Genomic DNA, 21,892 nt, shown 5'->3' on the forward strand with positions numbered 1-21,892 from the left:
AACCATACAAGGAAAGCTAGATTTGTGTTTCGTTCTTTCATGAAAGGAGGAGGTGGGTGTGTATTAAGAAAATTTCAGATGGAAACGGCTAGGTACACATACAGAACTAGAAATGTCTAGGTATACATACAGAACTAGAAATGTCTAGGTATACATACAGAACTAGAAAAGTCTAGGTATACATACAGAACTACAAATGGCTAGGTATACATACAGAACTAGAAACGGCTAGGTACACATACAGAACTAGAAATGTCTAGGTATACATAAAGAACTAGAAACGGCTAGGTATACATAAAGAACTAGAAATGGCTAGGTATACATACAGAACTAGAAATGTCTAGGTATACATACAGAACTAGAAACAACAGACAAATTCTTCAAATCCATTCCTATGTTTGATGTAGTATCTATAATCTCTGATGAGTTCACAAACATCTTGGTATAGAACATTGATTCCAGGTACTGTAGAAATATGCTTCCCGTTGTACTACCTACATATAAAGAATACAAGTTTTAAATATTGTTACTGTTACATAAGGATACAAACATACTTTCAACAACCAATATTTACCTAACACATCAACACCTATTGTAATCTGAACAATACAAAACTGATTGTACTGAAACTGATGGAACAGAAGTTATAAAGAAGATTTATGTTGTGTTATATGTTACACCATACATGACAGCTTGGCAGCCTTTAAGCAGAGAAAATGTATACATAAAGAGAAACCAATACAATAATGATAACAAAATATAGTTTGTAAACAAGAGATGAAAAACTAAAAATAAATAAACTATGCAATATATATATATATCAATCACCAAAGCTAAAGAAAGACATGCAAGTAACTTTTTTTATGTGATGACCATGACATAAATATAGTATATGCTTTAAATGAATTATCTCCCTTTATATAGAAGAAATGATATGAATCGAGTTAACCCATTTTATCCTGCAATCATTATCATCTTCGTACATAAAAATATAAGGTGTCAAACACAGGATGCTGTATTTGTGTAAATGTACATTTTTTTCTTGTATATATAATTATATAGTGCAATAATAAAAACATCACAAAAAATCCTGAATTATAAATTTAAGATGAGTTTCCAATGTAATTTTGATCTCATTTTTACATCAAAAGGGTAAATTTTAATCTTGTTGAAAATTACCAGCTATATCATAAAATACAGAACAGTAAACCATTGTGTCCATTTCATAAACATTCACCTAAAGTTGTTGATATCAATAACAATATTAGTAATCATGCACATCCATTTTAAGCTGCACCAGGAAATCTACATGTATGTATATTACATACACATGTAACGGTATTGTAGTATTTATTACCGTATATGTAATTAAATTTTAGGATTACATTTCAATTTTCATGGAATCATGTTAAAAAGTTTTGATTTTCAGAATTTTAAAAATGTGATTTTTAGAATATCAAAATTAATATCTATAAAGAATCGTGTGTTGTAGAAAATGAACGTTGATTTGTAAATTATAGTGAACAATTAAATCCATGAAAATTGAATGAATGTCAATGCTTCACAGTAGTCTGATTCTCATTCACCAACATAATAAAGGGAGAGGGCCAAACCCATAAACTGAAAAATAAAATGGGTTACCATAGAGACAAGAAAATCTCTCATCATTCCAAAACATTGATTGTTGAGAAGAAAGTCTTTTTCCAAACTTAGTGTATAATGTATTCCAACACTTCTTCTTTGAACAATAACCTGAGGGATCTTTTAAGAGGCAAAGTAGCAGCATTATTATTTAATATTGTCATTGGCTACAAAAGTATGCATAGGTAACATTTAATCTACTTAACAAGTTAGGCAAAACAAAATTTTTCTGGTTACTGTAAATTTGGAAATGTGGAAAGGTGTAACTTGATCGTTAAAGCTATTCTAAAAATTGCAAAATACAAATTGCATTTGCTCTTAATTGACCAAATCCAAATGACAAATTTATGCTATAATTTCTGAATCAACAGTGCAAATAACATTCTTTAGCAACTTAGAATTTTGCAAATGTTTTGAATGAAATTTTTTAAAATTTGATATATGAATGTTTCATTGTGTTTTGTCAAGATGAACCATATAAAATACTAAATAATAAAGTGTAACAGCTGTTAACCATCAATTTTAACCCCTAAAAGAAAATGGCTGCTCTTTTTACATAATATTTAAGGAAGTATTCAAATAAGTATTAAATACAGGAGCAAAATGATCACTATATATTAATGCCCCACATTTCAAAATGCAGGGGTCCATGTGTCATGTGTGTATAATGATTTAGAAACAATACTATACCACATAATTTCATATTATGGTTAATATGCCCCTAAATGGAGTTAAATGGTAGAGGAGTGCAACTGGTAAAAACTTAAAAGAAGGATCACTATGAACCCCAAAAATTCTGCAAGATGGTGGAAAAGTGTTTTCTGACCATTACTTTTTTTCAACTTGCATTGAGAAGTGAAAGACTACTATAACAGTTTTTGTCATCAACAAATTTCCACAAAATCAAGGCGTCACAACAAGCCCCATTGCCACAAAAGTAAAAAAAAATACTTAAGTCTGAGAATATTCTTAACTTCCATGATGACTTCAATAAACATATTTCAAATCGATTACATCACCAACAGTTAAGAATTTTCTCAGACTTAAGTATATTTTCAAGATTTGTGGCACTAGGGCCTGAGACTAAGATTGAATAAGACCAAACAGCTCCAAGACTAATTAGGGGTATGAACCTATGTTTCTTTGAGATTGTTTCAGGTTTGACCTGTGTCATATCATATGATTTATACCTATTTGTAGCACATAATAATTTTTAACTTACATATTCTTGACACAATAAATTAACCCTAACAGACAGTATATCAGAACTAATAAAAACTGTTCCAAACTTTTAAAACTTCATCTTATTATATTTTTATAGCCTTTTTTTAGACCAAACAACAAATTTCGAACTCTTCTATGACTTACCAACTGAATCCCTAATGAGGACAGGAGGATTATTGAATGTAGCTGGTGCCATTGTATAGTTTGCATACACTCCTAATCCACTGCTCAAGTTCAGTGCTGCTGGTGCTGTTTTTGGAGATGGTTTCGATACCTTACTGATTACCAACCCTATGATCACAAATATGACAGGAAATATCAGATTTATTACCAATAAGCCTTTATCTTTGATGCTACGAATGTAGCGCACTCGACTGAGAGCCCAAAACTGCTGAGCTCCAAGACTAGGATCTTTTCCATTAAGAGGTGACACTTCTGTATCATTCACTAAGTTCACATTACTTTTACCGACTGTTTCAGTCTGGTCATTATCTAAAGTCTCACTGCTAGCACCATGCCCAAGTTTCAAAACGTCCTTAATTTCCATAGAAACTTCATCTTCCTCTGAAATGAAAAAAGAAGTTCATAATACTTGTAATGCCGAGCCCATTAAACTATTTTTCAGGTTTTGGTTAATAAGGTGTGCCATATATATATATATATATTTCTCCTTTGATTTTAATTTAGCTGTCTTTTTGACATAGTAAAACTCATTCTGAGTTTCCCAAAGCATGCATTTATGTGAATACTAATGGATACACCATTATAAAGAGAATATAACAGCAAAATACCCTCTACTAGTAATTAATATTTTGCTTTTCAGTTGTCTATTGTCTAGTTTGAGACTGGTTCCATATATGTTGCCTCTTCCCTGTCTATATAAGTCCTCTATTTTCTTATTCTTTTTTTTTGTATGCCTTGGCGGCTTGGGTGAGGAAAAAATTATTAACAGTCACAATTACCTAATTTTAAAAAAACTTCCTCTAAAGTTGTCATGGAAACTCCATAACTCTTAATTCCCATAGATTCTGCCAATGTAGAAACTCCAGTTTGGTTTGACTCCAGTGCAGCAAATAGATCTGATATATGTGTAAAATAATTTCATTAATAACAGGAAAACTGCAGGGTGACCTAAAACTGATAGAGACTATCCTATCATTACTAATGCATATGCAAAACCAATATTAGAGAAATACAAGGTCTGAGTCAAGAACTCGAAAATTGCTCCAGAAAATTTTAAAATTTCGAACATTTATCCAACCCAGCTTTTATTTTCATTTGTTTTAAAAGATTTGAAGCAATGCTTGTTATCTAAAGGAAATATACTTAAAAGTAGCACTCCATATAAGAATCATGCAAAATGTGATTCATGGTTGGAAAGCCTACATATTTTTATTTTTGATATTTTGTTTAACATGTTATAGTAAACAGAAACCAACATGTGGCTTTTCATATAATCCTTATTCTTAGGAGATAAATATTATATAAAATGTACTGTAGAATTCAAAATTAAAGGAGATAAGTCTGTAAATGACACTAAATACAATGAAAACTGTTTGATTTTCAATGTGGACTATCTCCTATGAGCAAACAGAATGGAATGAATAATTATACATTTCATTATATAGATCTATAAAGCAACATATAACAAATATAAAAATGTGTAGCGTTTTTTCGCATATTACATATTACAGAATATGCATGACTCTCACAAAGACTACTAGTATAAAACAAATAAGTATGTTATAGATACTGTAAACCAACTTTTAACAGAGTGAAATCATTTTTGCTAATTTCACAAGGAAGGGAAAAAATGTGAAAACAGACATTACGTCCCTTAATTTTAAACATTATAATACAGGTTAAACAGAATGTTAGATAAATATAAGTGAAATCAAATTGATTTCTGATACTTGAAAATAAGTATTTGTGAACATAAGTTGCTTACAGTATATGATATCCTAAAATTTCCTAATAATCAAGGAATATTCAGATAGGTCATGGCTCAACTTGTTATCTATTATTACTGCTTACAAGGGAATGACAAAGATTTTAAAATAAAAATGTTATGGAGGAATTCACACCGGTTAATTTTCATAGAAAAGAAACTTTGACAAGACACATGGATTAAAATTTTAATTAATATAATAGAGACAGGCAATACAATGTAATATGAACCAACTTGATATCACTGGATTTTGCAACATTTATAATATATTTCCTCCATAGGAAATTAGCAAAAATAGATGGCTAAAAAAAATAAGTAGTTTTACACTCTCCATACAAAATAAGTTGGTTTACACTCTCCATACCAAATACAAAATAAATAGATTTACACTCTCTATACAAAAAATAAAATTACTTTGAAAAAGAAGCTGTTGATAAAAATGTGAATGATTTTATTGAAAGGACAATGGGACAAACAGAGATAAACAAGCAAGTCTCATCTCCTTAGGACCAGCTAATAAAAACAAGCATGTACAAATTATAATAGTAACTATTTCATTTTAATACAAATAGCAGTGTTTTCCCTTGGCCATTATAGCGCAGTACTTTGCAGCGCTATGATTAATTTTAGTTAGAATGCACCAAGGACACTGTGTTATAATTTTGGAAGAACTGTGCTATGTCAGTAAGCACTGTGGTATTTAAAAATTATGGGGAGAACACTGAATAGATAAGACATACTTTTGAAATTTTTCACTTCTTCTAACGGCAGTGTATAAGCCAATTCCTTCCCATGAGTCCTCCTTAATTTAGCACCATCTACATGTTGGCATACCATATCTGTTATACACTCACGATCAATTATTTTGTCAACTACCATACTGAAAGGAGAGAAGAAATTGCTGCCATAGAAAAAATAAAATAATATTTTCCTGTAACAGCCACTTCAGATTAAAGGATTACACAGAACCATTATTTATAATTACAATACATGCTTCCAGGAAGTACTTACTAAACATGAGGATAAAGGCACACATACTGTCAATTCAGGGTTGTACCATGTTGTCATACCAACAGTAACCAATCAGCATTAACAACATGTGAGGCTAAAATGGACAGGTTTTAAGCACACACATTGTAGCCTATATTTTGTTCTTCATGATTTTAAAAGTAACTAAACTTACATTTGCAAGACAAAAGAACTTTCTGAGAGTTGAATGGTATCTACACTATACAATCTATCAACTTGTCTGAGAGTTGAATGGTATCTACACTATACAATCTATCAACTTGTCTGAGAGTTGAATGGTATCTACACTATACAATCTATCAACTTTCTGAGAGTTGAATGGTATCTACACTATACAATCTATCAACTTGTCTGAAACACTAACTGAAAATTATAGTTAAAAACTACAAAAATTGAGAGTGACTGACGGACAGCACGACCAATTTATACGATGTGCTTTTAAGCAGGGGTATAATAAATCTACTCTCAAAGAGGAGGGAGGTTCATGCAATATTAATTTTATGTGATCTATGTCAAACACCTACTTCAGATGATAACCAATGCCAAATCTACTCTTGAGAAACAGGGAGGAACCACAACATCTCAACTGTCCTTTGCTGATGAAAGCTTTCCTGTCTGTGAAAAAAATTAGAAACATTACAAGTATTAAACTGTTTATACAAATGACTTCTTTCTTTTGGAAATTTAATAAAATTCATGATCTTGAAAAAATCTACAGAATAACAAAATGTTTCCAATCCAATTTATAGCATTACAGATAGAGGAAAGCAAAAATCTTGTAATAAACAGACACACAGACAAACAAGAGTTACCTATTATAACTGCTTACAAGGGAATGACAAAGATTTTAAAATATAACTGTTATGGAGGAATAAGAGCAAAGAAGCAACGACAATGTTTTATAGTGAAATAATGTACTGCTAAGTGTCTAAGTATTGAGAAACAGAGAGAGAGAGAGAACTTGAAAATTGTTTTCTTGTATCCTAACATTTCAAAATTACCTACCTGCCTTATCAAAGTAAGAATCCCTTTACTTATGTTCTCAATAACTAATCAGAAAACTTATATCTTATTTGACATACCAGCCAAAATATCTGCTTCATCCATAAAGTGTGTAGTCAACAGAATAACTCGTCCTTTCTTCTTCTCCTTCAAGACTGACCATAAATGTCTCCTGGAGAATGGGTCTATACCAGCAGTTGGCTCATCCAGAAATACTATCTATGTATACAAGAAATAAATATCTACCTCGTAATTTTTAAATTATGAAGAATATGACTGGACTAAGTTATGATTAGCTACATAAAAACAACAAATGCAAGTTTTTTTTTTCTTTTGGTTCTTGACATGTAGATATATGCTAATGTAAAGGCTAAACTAACTAGTCTATGGTAAAGGGTAGCAGCATCCCTCTTTCCTTTTGGTAAGACCCTCTGCCCTTTAGAAAATTAGAATTATCTAGATGCTAAAAAAGACTTAAGTTTTCTTGTTCAATATGTTAATTCAACAAAAATTAAGATTTGGCAAAACTCAAAACAGGAGATGACTTATCATGTCAAAGTATACCAACTGGTTTATCATTCTGCCTTGTAGATGTAGAGATTGTATCCAAAACTGATTTCAGACAAAAAGATGGAAGAAAAGATGATTGAATGGACAAAGATGGTGATTGCTTTATATTCTGCTTTTATGAGGGGTAATGCAATAAAAATTTCATTGAAGCATACAAGCATTTAACATAACCTGCAGACTGACTGATAGACCATAAAGAATAAAAATACATGCACAGAAGGCTATAATAAAAAAATTCCTGGATAGTAAAGTAGTAAAGCCCACCCAATCCACATAACCTGCAGACTGACTGATAGACCATAAAGAATAAAGATACATACACAGAAGGCCATAATAAAAAAATTCCTGGATAGTAAAGCCCACCCAATCCAGTTTTTCCAACACCACCTAATTTTTTATTTTTTTTATTTCAAAATTTTAATTTTCAAAAAAATCCCAGCCTGAAATTTCCAGAAAATATTCATTATCGTTATTTAGTGAAAATCAGTTTAAAAGCCATAATTTTTGCTGCTATTTAACAGGTAAAGGTGTAGCCATAGAAAACAGATAAAGATGTAGCCATAGAAAACTGGTAAAGGTGTAGCAGTAGAAAACAGGTAGAGGTGTAGCAGTAGAAAATACAGACACTTTGATAGAGCTGTTTCAATACCTTTGTGCTGGTAAAATCAATCACCAAGTACACATATAATGAACAAGTAACAAACCTTTGGATCACCAATCAAAGCAATAGCAACAGATAGCTTTCTCTTCTGACCACCACTTAGCAGTGAAGCAAATGTGTTATCCTGGTCCTTAAGTCCTACATCCTGCAGTATTTGCTTGATCTACAAATTATGAAATACAACATTAAAAACAAATATAAAACTGCTTTAATAATGTAAAGGTATTGAAAGCTAAAAAAAATTGTTTGTGACAAATTAGTATGTATTTCTCCAATGACCAATATTTCATGGGGATCGCAATATCATATGAAACCAGTGCATTAATTCTTAGTTAAATTTGAAAAAAATACTGCTTGTTACACCTAACTTGACAGTTTGTTATTCCAATTAAGAATTCATGAGTTACTCATATGAAATCTACTTCATACATTTTTCATGCTAAACTTTTCACAAATATACTTATAATTGATCAATTGATATCTAATACATTTTGTGTAAATCATATGCCAAAACTTAAGCAATATTATGCCAAGATTAAATTCAAATTAATTGTATAAAAAATCGAGGAACTAAATTGTTATCAATTCGTATTATCTTCTTCGTTTAAAAATTTTCATCAAGTTGTTTGAAATTGCAAGAAAATTAACATGAGCTTGTACAAATCCAAGATTAAATAACAAAAAGCTGCCCTGTAAACAAGGATGACTTTATGAGGTCAACAAACTAAGTGGAAATAGGCAAAATCAGAAGTAAATATACAGTAAAAAATGAATGGTAAGGGTAAAGGAATTTTCCTAAAAAGTGGGGGAAAAAATCATCCCTGTGCAAAGTATACAATATTCTTATCCTTCTTTTGAGGAACCACTTAGTCCAATAACTTGGAAACAATAGACTTGGAAAATGCTAAAAAAAAAAACAGGAATAAGATAGAAAAGTACTTTATTTTAAGATATTAAAATTGCTCAAAACATTTTTGTGTGGACAGATGGACAGACATACAAGCAGACTGACAACCGTATAATTTATCCCCCAAAAAGACTGCTGATTGAATTGATTTTCTTCACTGAATTACAGCAGAAAAAAATCTTCACTATGGATCTCTTTTAAACAATTGCTTTAAAGGGGAAATCAAAATTACATTTTAGTCTACCCTAAACTCTTAATAATCAGAAGTAATAAGAACTTACAGACAGATCTAGGTTATCTGTGATTAGCCCTTTAATTCCTGCAAACAGCTTAAGATGCTCTACAACAGTCAGTTTGTCAAATAGAATATTGTGTTGTGGACATATCCCAGTTTTCTGTCGTATCTTCAACATATCTGAAGGGTTGTTGATATCCTGTAAGTACAAGAAACTGAATTTTATTATGACTGATTGACTGATTAATTATAGTTTAATATCCTATGGTTGGCCAGAGATCCAACCCATGACTTTCAGCCCTTGAGACAAGCATGCTTCTAAAACAATACCAAGACTGTCAATTTCATGAATTTCCATGAATACTTTGAGAAGAAATCTGTATTTAAATGATGCTTTACTATGACCAATGTAATAAAACATTGATGCAATGTAAGTGAAGTCTGAGATTGGTTTTGACATGTTTTTACAACATCATAAAAGATGTTGACTTTGTTATACTCCCCCCACCATTATCAACACCACATAGGCTGCAATTTTTAACACTGTGTCCTATTTGAGTTGAAATCATTCTAGTAAAACATATTTTATCAAGTTTTGCATTATAATTATTAGTTACTTTAACGAAATAAAACTGAACAGGATAAAAATACTCACAATAATATTGCCAACGTATTGATTTCCTGCAGTGTACTTATTTTCACAGTGGATAGAACAGCTTGAAAAGTAATACCCATGATATTGACCTTTAGCACCATATAATGTTTATCATATATGGAAACCACCAAAAAAAATGGCACCCACAAATATATTCATTTGACAGAATCCACAAGTTAATAACTGCAAAAATTAATAGGTTTACAGTAATGCAAACTTTCTGTAAAATAAAAAAGTACCACGACTCCAACTCAACACCAAACAAGGACAAGAACTCTAACTTTACAAAATGAAAGGTAAAGACAAATTTGAACTCTTACCAGCCAAAGAGACCCTAGCCATACCAGAGGTAGACTCCTGTAGCAATGTGAAAACTTACCAATCCATTAGGACCCTAGCTGTGCTAGAGGTTACAGGCTCCACTAGATATAGAATACCTACCAATCCAAGGACCCTTGGTGTACCAGAGGTAGGCTCCACTACACATGTGAATACTAACTGTGAACTAAGACAGTAGCTAAGCCAGAGGTAGGCTCTACTAAACATATGAATGCTTACCAGCCCTAAGACCCTAGCTGTGCCAGAAGTAGGCTCCACAAGTCCTGTCAACATATTGAGAAGAGTTGTCTTTCCAGCCCCATTATGTCCTAATATGCATGTAATCTGGTCCCTATACATCTCCAAAGACAGTTCTAAAAATAACAAAAAATTCAAATTTAATCAAACACAGGTTAAATTCATTCAGCTTGAGAAAATTGCTTTACAAGTTATAGAATATTTTTAGCAAGTAAATTGCAACATAAATATACTTTATGTACTGGTCTAAGCAATTGAAAGTTACAATGGTAATTTACTTCACATGAATAAACATCATAAATTACCAATACAAAGAAGCATGGTCCAGGTCCATCTGAAGGAAAAGTGCACTTTGTTGTTTTAAAAACACTAAAAATTATAAGTTAGAGGTTCCTTTAAATTGGAACTATTCCACTAATTGTGAAAGGAACAGCAAAAAAAATTTTAAGATTTCAATCAAATAAGTTTTCCAATACGGTTTCAGAGGCAACTTAGATAAGGCACAGCCACCAACTGAACCACCTTGGGAGTATCAAAAGTAGATCATTTGTTGATAGGTCATTGATGACAACAATCATATCAAGTTTCAAAGTATTTGCATACATGTTTGAAGTATCAGAAGAGCTGATCTTTCAAAATTAGCAAACCAGAATTACACAAATCTTTTTTTTTAAACAGCACTAAAAATGGACCATATGTAAAGGGCTAATCATACATCATTTCTGCTAGTTAAATGGGTGAAGAAGATCTAAAGAAATTGAATAAAATGTTATATTAAGACGAGGGACATGGGTTGAGGAACAAACATATGACAGACATTTTGTGATGACATATATAAAAGGTCCATAGGCCTATGCTCAAGGTGAGCTAAAACTGTCCAAACCAATTATCACCTACAATTCCTAACAGTATTTATCAGTTTCTAATATAACCAGTTGGAAAACCAAGTTACTCGGTCTTAGAGGTTAACTTCCTGTCAGACTGAAATAGGACTCTAAGTGCTTCTAAGGTCAAAGGTTAAATTCATATGGATTACCTTTATGATGAATAAAGAACTTTCATAAAACAAGAATGACATTTGATATTTATTTACAGGTGTGTACGTCTTTACTGACTGATTACCTAATACTATGATAGAAACCTGAGATTATAAGTAGCACTCCAGCTAAGAATCATGCATAATGTGATACATGGTTCGAAAGCCTACATATTTTCATTTTTGATATTTTGTTTAAAATGCTTAAGTAAACAGAAATTTATATTTGGTTTTTCATATAACCCGTGCTCATAGGAGATAAAAATTATATAGAATGCACTGTAGATTTCAAAATTAAGGCTAAAAACCACTAATTCCACTTTCCATAGGCTTCTATGCTAATTTCACAATATTCAATGGCTTCTCTGGACTTTACCTTAACTTTAACCTGCAGAGGACTATATATCAGCATGATTCTACATATGTCAGCTCACAATCCTCAGAATGGCATGTGGGGTTAGCAGACTTGCAGTGCAGTACTGGTCACCGGAAGTGAAGGGTCTATAAATAGCATGGGAAATCCCAGTGTTTTCACAAGATAGGGGTATATTTAAAAATCATTATGGAGATTAGGCTTCACATCACAAGAGGCAAAATGCACCTATAAAATGTACAGAAATGTTTTTCCTTTCAGAAACTGTTTAAATTTTTTAAATAAGATGAGAACTTTTTTCACAGCACTATGAGGAACAGGGGTAATTTCTGCGTAGGACTATTTTTGCGTACGTTCCAAATGCTCATTGGTTGAATTGGTGGTCTGTAACCTTAAGGGAGATGTAAATGATGCTCAAATACAATAGAATCTATTGGATTTTCCATGTTGATTATCCCCTAAGAGCAGACAGATCGGAATAAATAAATACACATTTAATAATTTACACCCATAAAACAACTTAATTACAATAAAAATATGTAGCCTTTTTTGGGGTGTATCATATTTTTCAGATTTTGCATGATTCTTACAAAGACAGCTACTTAAAGTCCTTTCAATTTTGAAAGTGCAGTGAAACCTGCCTAAACCAAACCACTTTTTGACTTTAAAATTGGACTGGTTTAGACAGGTGTTTAGTTTACTATGGTTCAAAATACATTTTAATTGATATACAGGGACTTTAAAAAAGTGTCTGGTTTAGACAGTTTTTTCATTATTCAGGGTTTGGTTTAAACAGGATTCACTGTTTAGCACAAACGGCTTTATCATCATCAAATAATCTGGAATTAAATTCTTTTCTACGATGGACAATTGTACATACTGTTTACTGCTGTAACTTTCTCTTCCTTTCCTTTGAACTGTTTCAGTAGATTCATTATCCTGCAATAGAAATGAACAAGACCAATGCACTCTAGGTCATGTTTACAATACCCCCATTCAACCATTTCTGTCAAACCTGCAAAAGCAATATACCAAATATCTAAGCATTCCACCCGAAAGAAGTTGAGAAATTTCCATAATAAATCACAATAGAGGACACAGATAGGGATGAATGGCGGTGATGTACTAAGACCTTGTGCCAAACAGCAATAAGAGGACCAAGAAAGTAAGACATGAGGCATTCTTGTGAGATGAATAAGTGCCTGCAAACCAACAATATTTTAGATGATCTTTACTAGGTATATTAGTACCTGACTCCAGTATTTTCCCTTTGTTCTGCAGTAACTTTCTCCACATCTTCTGTAAACAGGGCATCATAACCATCCTCACCTACTTCAAAATCTTCCTTTCTGGTTGATGGGAACCAAAAGGATTTCATAAAGATATAGTTCCAAGGCTTCCTAGCACCATACTCATCTATAAATAGAAATCATTTAACTCAGTGCATGTAGTAAAAATCAAGAAGGAAATAGTTAGGAAATATTAAATGCTTTAATGTAATTCTTACAAAAATCTTGAAACATTTTGATTGGTCATAGTGTAAAAATTCTGGTGGGAAATTTTCCTGTACTTTTCTGTAGTAGAATGTAACCAAATTTTAAGTATAAATATTTCCAAAGAGCAAATTTCATTTGCGCTTTAATTTTTGAATACAGTTTCTACTGAAGGATTTTCAATAATATAATATTTGGAATGTATGAATCACTATTCAAATGTTCTGCCTGGTTTTAAGACAGAGCAGTACTTTAACTATTAGTAACCAAGTTGATAATGTACATTTATCTACTGTAATACACTACTTAATAAGTACTTTACTTGAACATTATGTATATCTATTTTTCAGATTTTGCTCCCAAAAAATTTTGCTTTCAAATAATTTTGCATAAAAAAACCCAAAAAATTTATGACTTTTGACAAACTCCAATGCATATCTTTCGATGGTAATTTTATACATGTACTAAATTATGTATCAGCACTTTTATATATATTTTTTACAGATTTTGCAGCCATAAATCTGATGTATGATCCCAAATATTGTGTAATTGCAAAAAAAATACACAGAATTTTTTTTATGAAAATTTACACACCTACAAATAGTGTTAAAAAATGTACAGAATTTTCGTTCAGCTATATTTGTATTTTTTTTACATTTATTGTTATCAAAATTTGTTGATAGACAGATGTTTGGTCAATGTGAAAAACATATGACACCCACATGGGTAATGCAGGACCCCTTAAATCAACTTGTTAAACATCACACTTACTTGGAATAACACTGTCAAAGTACATTGCCAAGAAAAAGTACAGAATGGCATCAAACAGGAGCATAAACATAGAAATGTACAATGGGAAATCCCCTTCACCTGCAGTCTTAAAATCCATACCCACAGTAATGTCTAAAAATACTGCCTGGAAAAAATGAAATAAATCATTGTTCTCAATTAGAGTGGCCAAATAGAAACACAGAAGCTCATGCAGATATCAAATGATATTACGGTATGAATTAAGCACTATTATAGGGTTTTTACAGTAAATATCAATTAGAAGAATTCAATTTTATCATCATTTATGATATACATGTATTTAAAAGGTATCTATTTAACTGAAAATTTCAAGAGCTAAAAAGATCTGGCTGAGTACTTAGGAGTTTTCTTTCTGTTAAAGTCTTGTTCTCCATATTACATTATTTTGGTAGTGGGTCATTGCCTCACGAGTATTTTCCAAATATATGTACCAGTACTTTACTACATGTATCATCAATGGAAACAAATCATGGTATTGATAAAGTCATTTTCAAGAACTTTATACACTGAAATCTGTCTAAACTGAACTATTTATGGACTGAAAGATTTGTTTGGTTTAGGCAGGTGTTCAGTTCACATACATGTAGGTTACAAAAATATTGAAACTGGTATCAAGGCACTTTGGAAAATGTTCAGTTTACACAGGTTTCTAGTTTATCCAGGTTAACTTTAGACAGATTTAACGGTATTTATTATCATCATACAAAATGTATTATCATTTTGAACAATAAAGTATATCATATTTGACAAAGTTATAATATATACATTCTGCCTGCAGTTGAGGATGGTACTAGATTACCACATGAAGGAGAACATTGAAGTTGAGGGTGACATTCTTTTTTGAATGTGGTAATAGAATTGATGTAGCAATTACATCCAAGTATACACTAATAATAAATGCATTCTATAAGGCAAAGAAAAGAATATACCTGTGATTGTCGTACATGCTATATAATTCAGGGTCAGTAGGTAGGTCAAACTTTCTACGTTTTCCAAAGTTTTGATTTGGTTTGGAGATATATTCAGACTTTAATGTTCATAAAAAATGGCAAAAAAAAGACCAGGGTTGGTAGGGTTAACAGAAACTCAGGATTTTGTTTTAACCTACCCTGTGGACAAACAAATTACCTGATCAATAGCAAGTGACACAGCACATGGTGAGATCAGACACATAAATCCTCTAGCAACAGGTGGTATGCTATAAGTCACAGTTCCATCTTCTCTTATCTCCCTTGTTAAACTGACAATTAAATATAGACAGCTAAAAAGCATGGTCGCTAAGCTTGCCAAACCTCCAGCAGACTGTGCCTTGTTGAAGAATGGAGTGATGACAAATGCCAAGGAAATAATGGACAAACCATAAAACATCAGAATCAAGAAGAACAAAAATGTATTACTGTTGGTGAAAAATCCACTGACTGATGATAGGATGACTGTTACCACGGTAACAATAGCTATGAAAACCAGGTACACTAAACCCCATGTAAGCCTTTAAAAAAAAGAATAAAAATTAATAATTCAAGTAAGACATAAGCCAAAAGAAAGATAACATCTTACAATAATTAAGATATTAGAAAAAAGGTATAAGGGGTGTTGTAGACATTAATTAAAGCTAACAGAAACTAGAAGTTGAATGGTTAAACACTATTACAGTACCTGTAGTTTTACAGTTCAAATATCTCCAACTTCTAATTCTACTTCTAATGAAGTATTGTTCTCAGTTTTTCATTACAGAAGGACTCATTGATAATTTTTCTTGCATTGCTTTCAAAGTTACTTGACTGATATGTTCATTTTTAGCTCACGTCACCTTTGTATATATATTTGTATATTTTTTTTTTAATTTCAAATGATAGCAGTATGCTATACTGACTGTGACATCACAAATTGAGAACAACACTAGTTTTGCTGGAACTGAAATATAGTAACACAACTGTAATATACTTAGACAAAAACATTTGTATATGCATTATAAGTGTTTGTTTAAACCCAATATCGTCTACCCTATATCGTCAACCCAATATCGTCTACCCTACATCGCATACCCTATATCACATCTCTTGACTTATATCGCATACCCTATATCACATCTCTTGACTTATATCGCATACCCTTGCTATATCACACCCTTAGACCTTTATCGCATACCATATATCAGACCCCTTCTTGAACCATACTTGAAGTAAAGTTAAAATATATGATACAATAAACATGACATGTCAAAATCTGTATCACATGTACTCCCTATGATACTGTGATAATATGTCTTGGCCTTCAAAACTGAAGTTATTCAATATTCATAAATGGCTTAAAACTATCAAGTATAAATTAAAATCATACTATTCCAATTTTTATATGAAGATATTATAATTATAAGATGTAAACTTACCAAAAAACTGAGTCCTTTAACCCCATCATTTTCATTCCCTCCTTAATTTTTTTCTCTTTCTCAGCCACAAGGTTGACAGCAAGGAAGTTGATAAAAGGAGAATAGGCAATCACGAAATAAATAGCTGATATAACTTGTAGGTATGTTGAGTCCGGCTTGAAACTTGCTTTAGGTAACATCTCAACAGAGACATCTGGAGTTGGAAAGTTGGGACTGTTTAGCTACAAGACATAAAACAAAGAGTGAGGAACCCTGAATACAAATTCATTATCAATTGACCAATAATGCTAAAATTATACTGTCGTGAATATGTTCTTTGAAGAACATTATAATACAATTTGACAAATAATCTCAAGTTTTAAACTGAGAATTAAATTGATTGTAGATACTGAAAAATAAGGGGCTGTAAAAATTTATACTGGTTTACAGAAGGTTGATAAAAACAATAACATGTCAACACTTTACTAGTGCTGCTGAACCAATACATGATCTTTGTTTACTTTACCCATTTTCATTAAGAGCAATAAAAATAGCATAAATTTGATGAAAGTTTTTATCATAATGTTTGACTGTACCAATATCCATAATATAGTGATCTATCTTCACTGACGAAAGTTTCAACTTAAAGCTATGGAAGAGATGTAACATATACACAAGACGCACAGACAGAAAATCTACTGCTGAGTATATTGTACACATGTACATGCCTTAATTACAACCCTCACCCTGATCAATGTGGTGTCTATAGCTAACTGCAGGATTCCAAACCCTGTGCTTAGATACTGGTTTACATCACAGCTAGAGGTGTCTAACCCATTTCCATTCCTACACTGGCCTAGAAAGTCAAACAATACTTGGTACAGATTTGATATTTTTCCATTAAATAGTATAAAACAACAGAAATCTATTCAAAAATACTAACATGTACATTTTAGATATTAAGAGCATGTAAATGTCAAATTGTTTTGTACAGATTGAGAAGCATCTTTTGAAAAAATCCTATATTAAAATCTTAAACCCTTTCAATAATTGAAAATACACAAAAACTGTACATACCACTAGTAGATGTCCATGAATTGGTTCCAGGTATTGACGTAGATGGCAGCCTAAGGGCATATGAGAAATTATTTCCACCCGAATATCCAAATATAATTCCAGCAGCGATACTGTCAGAGTTTGATAGATAATGGTTATCCATGGCAGTCTTGTCCGCAAAATATAGTAAACTTGGTCCTCCATTGCCAGTTATACCAATAATGTCTCTGAATGCTGTCAGGGTATCGTTAGCCAGTGATTGATAGTACAATGAATCTGGCGATATCAGAATTGCTTTTCCCGTAAAGTTTTTGAAGTTTGATGTAAATCCACTATTTGTTATATGATACTCTGGGAAATCACTAATCCTTGGCTTTTCAGTTCCAGTGTTGAAAACTTTGATAAGGATAAGTATGCCTATAAAGTATATTGGATAGAGCACCTCCTGAAAATATATAACCCAATCATGTAAGTATAAACAATTTATTTAAGCTGATTCCCTTAAATGAATCAGCACATGAACACAGTTAAATCCAATTAATTTTTTTTAATTATAAATGTGATATTGCTTTTCAAGTCTTAAATGCAACTGAAATACTAAAATTCTATTATCAAGGTGTACATTTTTCAATAGAAGTTCTTTTGTATATTTGGCATTTGTAAAAAGATAGAAGTATCACATTTTTTCACATTAATGAAAATAAATGTAGCTTAATAATTTTCTATGTGTATTTATCAAAATTCATGTCACTAGACTAAATGACACAAGGTATAAATGTATACAGACCTGAATTACTTGTCTTTTGTTTCTCATTTTTAGTAGGATGTTTTTCCACATCACTATTTTAAACTGCTGTATGAAGCTTGCCATGTTGCCTGTAACAGTATACTATTTTAAATCAAAAGAAATTTGCAGTTAAATTGTGATATTCTCATCCACCTGTCAATAAGGGAGATAAGGCCACTTAATTTTCACTTTATATTTTTTATTCATTAAAATAAAAAAAAAATAAAAAAACAGCTAAAGAAAATTTTCTTTTCCTCTACCGCAAACATCAAAGAGAATAACTGACTTGGCAATTAGTGATAGAATATGAAAGTCCTCCATGGCATTGAAAGTTTAAATATTACAAAGATATTACAAAGCAGTAGGTGCCCAATCCTTCTTCCTATCAAATACCCAAAAAGATTTATTATTTTTCTATAGCAATCTTTAAGCTTATTGTATAAGTCTAATGTACCTTCTTTGTATTTCCTCCTTACACAGAAGCTATGCTGATTCCAGTGTAGTTTTGTACTGTTTATCTACTAGTAAAATATATCACATGCTATCTGGTTATTTTATCCACTGTCAAATCAATCTCTCTTGAAATCTGAAAATAAAAGGAAGTTCTCAATTGTTTTTAAAATCAGGTAAAATATCACAAAGGTGTTCATCTAATTAATGCCAAAGAATGCTTCCCAAGAATTTAGGTGGCATATTTTTGGTTGTGTCCAAATCAGCATACCACAACATTGTGTACAATGATGTTTTAGGGCCAACTGCAGTTTGCCCTGTGGTATGAAGTTTGTTAGTCATTCATTGAAGCTAACATTTTTCATCCTGGTGGGTTTGTTGTTTCTTTGACATATTCACCATTTCCATTCCTGTACTAAATGAATACCTTTGACTCATTTTTTAAAAATATCTTTAACAAATGTGATAAGGTTATGTGTACAGAGATGGTTTGCATTTTTCTATTCACAGTTTTTTTATTTTCTAGACTTCATCACAATATTTCAACTCTTAAGTAAGTCACATATTTTATTTTGTCCCAATTTTTAACATATTGATTTATTGTACAGAAATATCTTCTTTATACTATGTATATGACCTGATAGTACTAATTTTCATTGGTCTCACCTCTTTTTACAAAAATCCATATCAAAGTTCAAAAGATATTGGCTTTATATTTTGAAATACCACACCAGTAATCTAAACAAATTAAAATCTCTATATTGATGATTGTCTAAATGCAAGCATACCATTACATCATAAAAAATGAATAAATCAACCTCTGGCTTTATGAAACTTAGCTCTTTATCTTAAATAAATGTTCTTTTAAATAGCATATCAACAACTACTCTGAGAATGTCCTCCACATTTGTATTGAAATGTTTTGAAACTAGAGATACAAGTCTTCAATAGCAAAGCCATGTAAATTTACAAAAATATACTGTTCAAATATTACAGTTATCTGTAATATATTTATTGTAATATTTCTATCTATTGTAATATGATAAGCCATAACCATGAACTATATGAGATTGTGCTAATAAAAGTAGTGTATCGTATTGTATAAAATTATAGATGTACTACATAAAAATATCAATTGGAATACACCATATACATGTACTGGTATGTTGTACAGAAATCAATTGTTATCATATTTTTTTTTCAAAAGTTCATTAGAGGGTGTTGTAACATTTTGTTCATTTATCATAAGATATGCTGCCTTTTCTGAAGTTTGAAAATTCTGTCAATGTTTGCAGCAACTTTCTGGCAATAGACCGAATAGTACAACAATAAATATAGTGTAGAAAGACATTTCAAGTAAAGCAAACCAGATGGCGGTATAACTGGGGATAGGAAGAACAGTAAACTTGATATACTTAAAACTATTTTCACATTAGTAAGTATCTACCATTCTGCAAACGGTTTAAAAAGATATTTAAAGTACTTACCTCAACTTAAATAAATCAAAATATTTGAATTTAAAGTCTACTGTTGTCATTTGCTCCAATGGGGCAGTAAACCAGTCTGTTGGGTTGGAAAAATACTTCCCTTTGCTTTAATTTTTAAAACATGAGGTTGAAATAGGGAATATGAAAAAGGACTATTGGAGTCCAATGGACTGAAGTGATATTGGTGAATCTTACAAGAGGGCTGATAACATTTTATCTGTCCTCTTTAAATGTCATTGACCTGGAGCAGATAACACTCAGAAAAAATCTTTGTCAAAAAGCTAAGCTTGGTCAAATATTGTCCAAATATATAGGGTTACTTCAATTTGTAGATAGATACATGTATGTGTCAAGCTTATATATAAGAGTCATTCAATGTTTGCTCCACAGTCCATTTTGCTGTGCCCCAAAGAGCAGTTAATTTATTGCAATCTTGTATCATAACATGTAAACAAAAATAGAACCATACAATGTCATAGTTTTAAGACATTTTGCCAAATAAACATCTCATTGTGTGCATAATTAAATTTAAAACAATTAAAATCGACAGAGAAAGTATGGAGAAAGTGATATACAAAAATAGAACTTGATTTGTCAGATTTTTCAACAAAACTTTTTTTTGATGTCCAGTCCTTAAACATAATATTAAAACATTACAAAAATCTAAGCCTAAGTATGGTGAAATCATGTAGTAAAAATGACTGTGTGGTTACTAGTCACATTGGTAGAAAATAGTCACACTTAAGACAAGTAATGCTACCAGGCTATAAGATTGAGATAGAGAAATTTAACTAGAAAACTTTATATAACTTTAAAATAATCATACCTGTAACTTGTCAGGTTTATTCAAACACAAAATACATATAAGCTATAGCAGTTTCCCTGAGAAGTTTTGTTTCTCTGACTTATCACTACTTTTAAAAGGTTTATAATACACTCCCTTGCACCACTTACATTTCCTGTTTATCTAAAACAGTTGCATGTATATAACTACACCCATATCATACATATGACAAAGTGAAACAAATCAGAAGTCACATATTAAAAACAAGTTTCATTATTTCAAAATAATCCGATAAATTTTCCCAATCTGGCTACCGCTGCAAGCCTGCATACATGTGATGAACTGTCACCTGATTACACATGGGCTTTATTTGGGCATTTCCAAATGAATTGAAGGTTAATAAATGGTGCTAATAGACTACTTACCAATAATTTAAAGCATTGTTCCGACCCAGTTGACAGAACAGTTAAAGGTTAATAAATAGGTTGACACTGATAAAATTTGTAAGGTGTGTAAAGAAACAATAATAAACAGCTTTGGAATCGACATAGATTTTGACCTAAAAGGGGACATAACTCCATTTCCCGCCTATTAATTATTCTTGATAGATTAGATAACTAATTGTCATTCCTGTCAACAAAGCGTGTTAAAAAAATCTCAGAACTCCCTACATAAACATATATATAGTCCAGCGCGCTAGACCACTCTCCTACATAATAACACCAAGATGATCTGTCCCGTACTACCATACATCGTGTACTATGTTAGAGCCCTAGATTAATCCTATGAGGAGGAATAAC

The 21,892-nt window shown here is 31.5% G+C and overlaps 1 protein-coding gene across 3 annotated transcripts in view; it reads right to left on the reverse strand.

Moving 5' to 3' along the window:
* The window catches only part of LOC148619640 (cholesterol transporter ABCA5-like), a 40,216-nt gene extending 18,768 nt beyond the window's left edge, over positions 1-21,448 (reverse strand). Inside the window, exons 1-20 of one of the 3 annotated variants that reach the window (XM_088579791.1) lie at positions 21,135-21,275; positions 19,488-19,559; positions 18,826-18,957; positions 18,372-18,460; positions 17,606-18,029; positions 17,275-17,384; positions 16,550-16,770; positions 15,289-15,649; positions 14,122-14,266; positions 13,108-13,273; positions 12,738-12,796; positions 10,431-10,564; positions 9,264-9,416; positions 8,119-8,238; positions 6,925-7,063; positions 6,367-6,457; positions 5,554-5,693; positions 3,828-3,944; positions 3,010-3,429; positions 355-494 (exon numbers count right to left, since the gene is read on the reverse strand). In XM_088579791.1, the coding sequence (XP_088435917.1) occupies positions 355-494; positions 3,010-3,429; positions 3,828-3,944; positions 5,554-5,693; positions 6,367-6,457; positions 6,925-7,063; positions 8,119-8,238; positions 9,264-9,416; positions 10,431-10,564; positions 12,738-12,796; positions 13,108-13,273; positions 14,122-14,266; positions 15,289-15,649; positions 16,550-16,770; positions 17,275-17,384; positions 17,606-18,029; positions 18,372-18,455 (3,024 nt within the window). In that variant the 5' untranslated portion in view covers positions 18,456-18,460; positions 18,826-18,957; positions 19,488-19,559; positions 21,135-21,275. Of the gene's footprint in view, positions 1-354; positions 495-3,009; positions 3,430-3,827; positions 3,945-5,553; positions 5,694-6,366; positions 6,458-6,924; positions 7,064-8,118; positions 8,239-9,263; positions 9,417-10,430; positions 10,565-12,737; positions 12,797-13,107; positions 13,274-14,121; positions 14,267-15,288; positions 15,650-16,549; positions 16,771-17,274; positions 17,385-17,605; positions 18,030-18,371; positions 18,474-18,825; positions 18,958-19,487; positions 19,560-21,134 lie in introns of all 3 variants that reach the window. The other 2 variants (XM_088579792.1, XM_088579793.1) reach the window with 2 other exon arrangements.
* Between the last annotated feature and the right edge of the window lie 444 nt (positions 21,449-21,892).

Source organism: Perna viridis, chromosome 4, assembly GCF_037379345.1.
Source record: "Perna viridis isolate PV_CMFRI_1.1 ecotype Kerala chromosome 4, ASM3737934v1, whole genome shotgun sequence".
Lineage (NCBI taxonomy): Eukaryota > Metazoa > Mollusca > Bivalvia > Mytilida > Mytilidae > Perna > Perna viridis.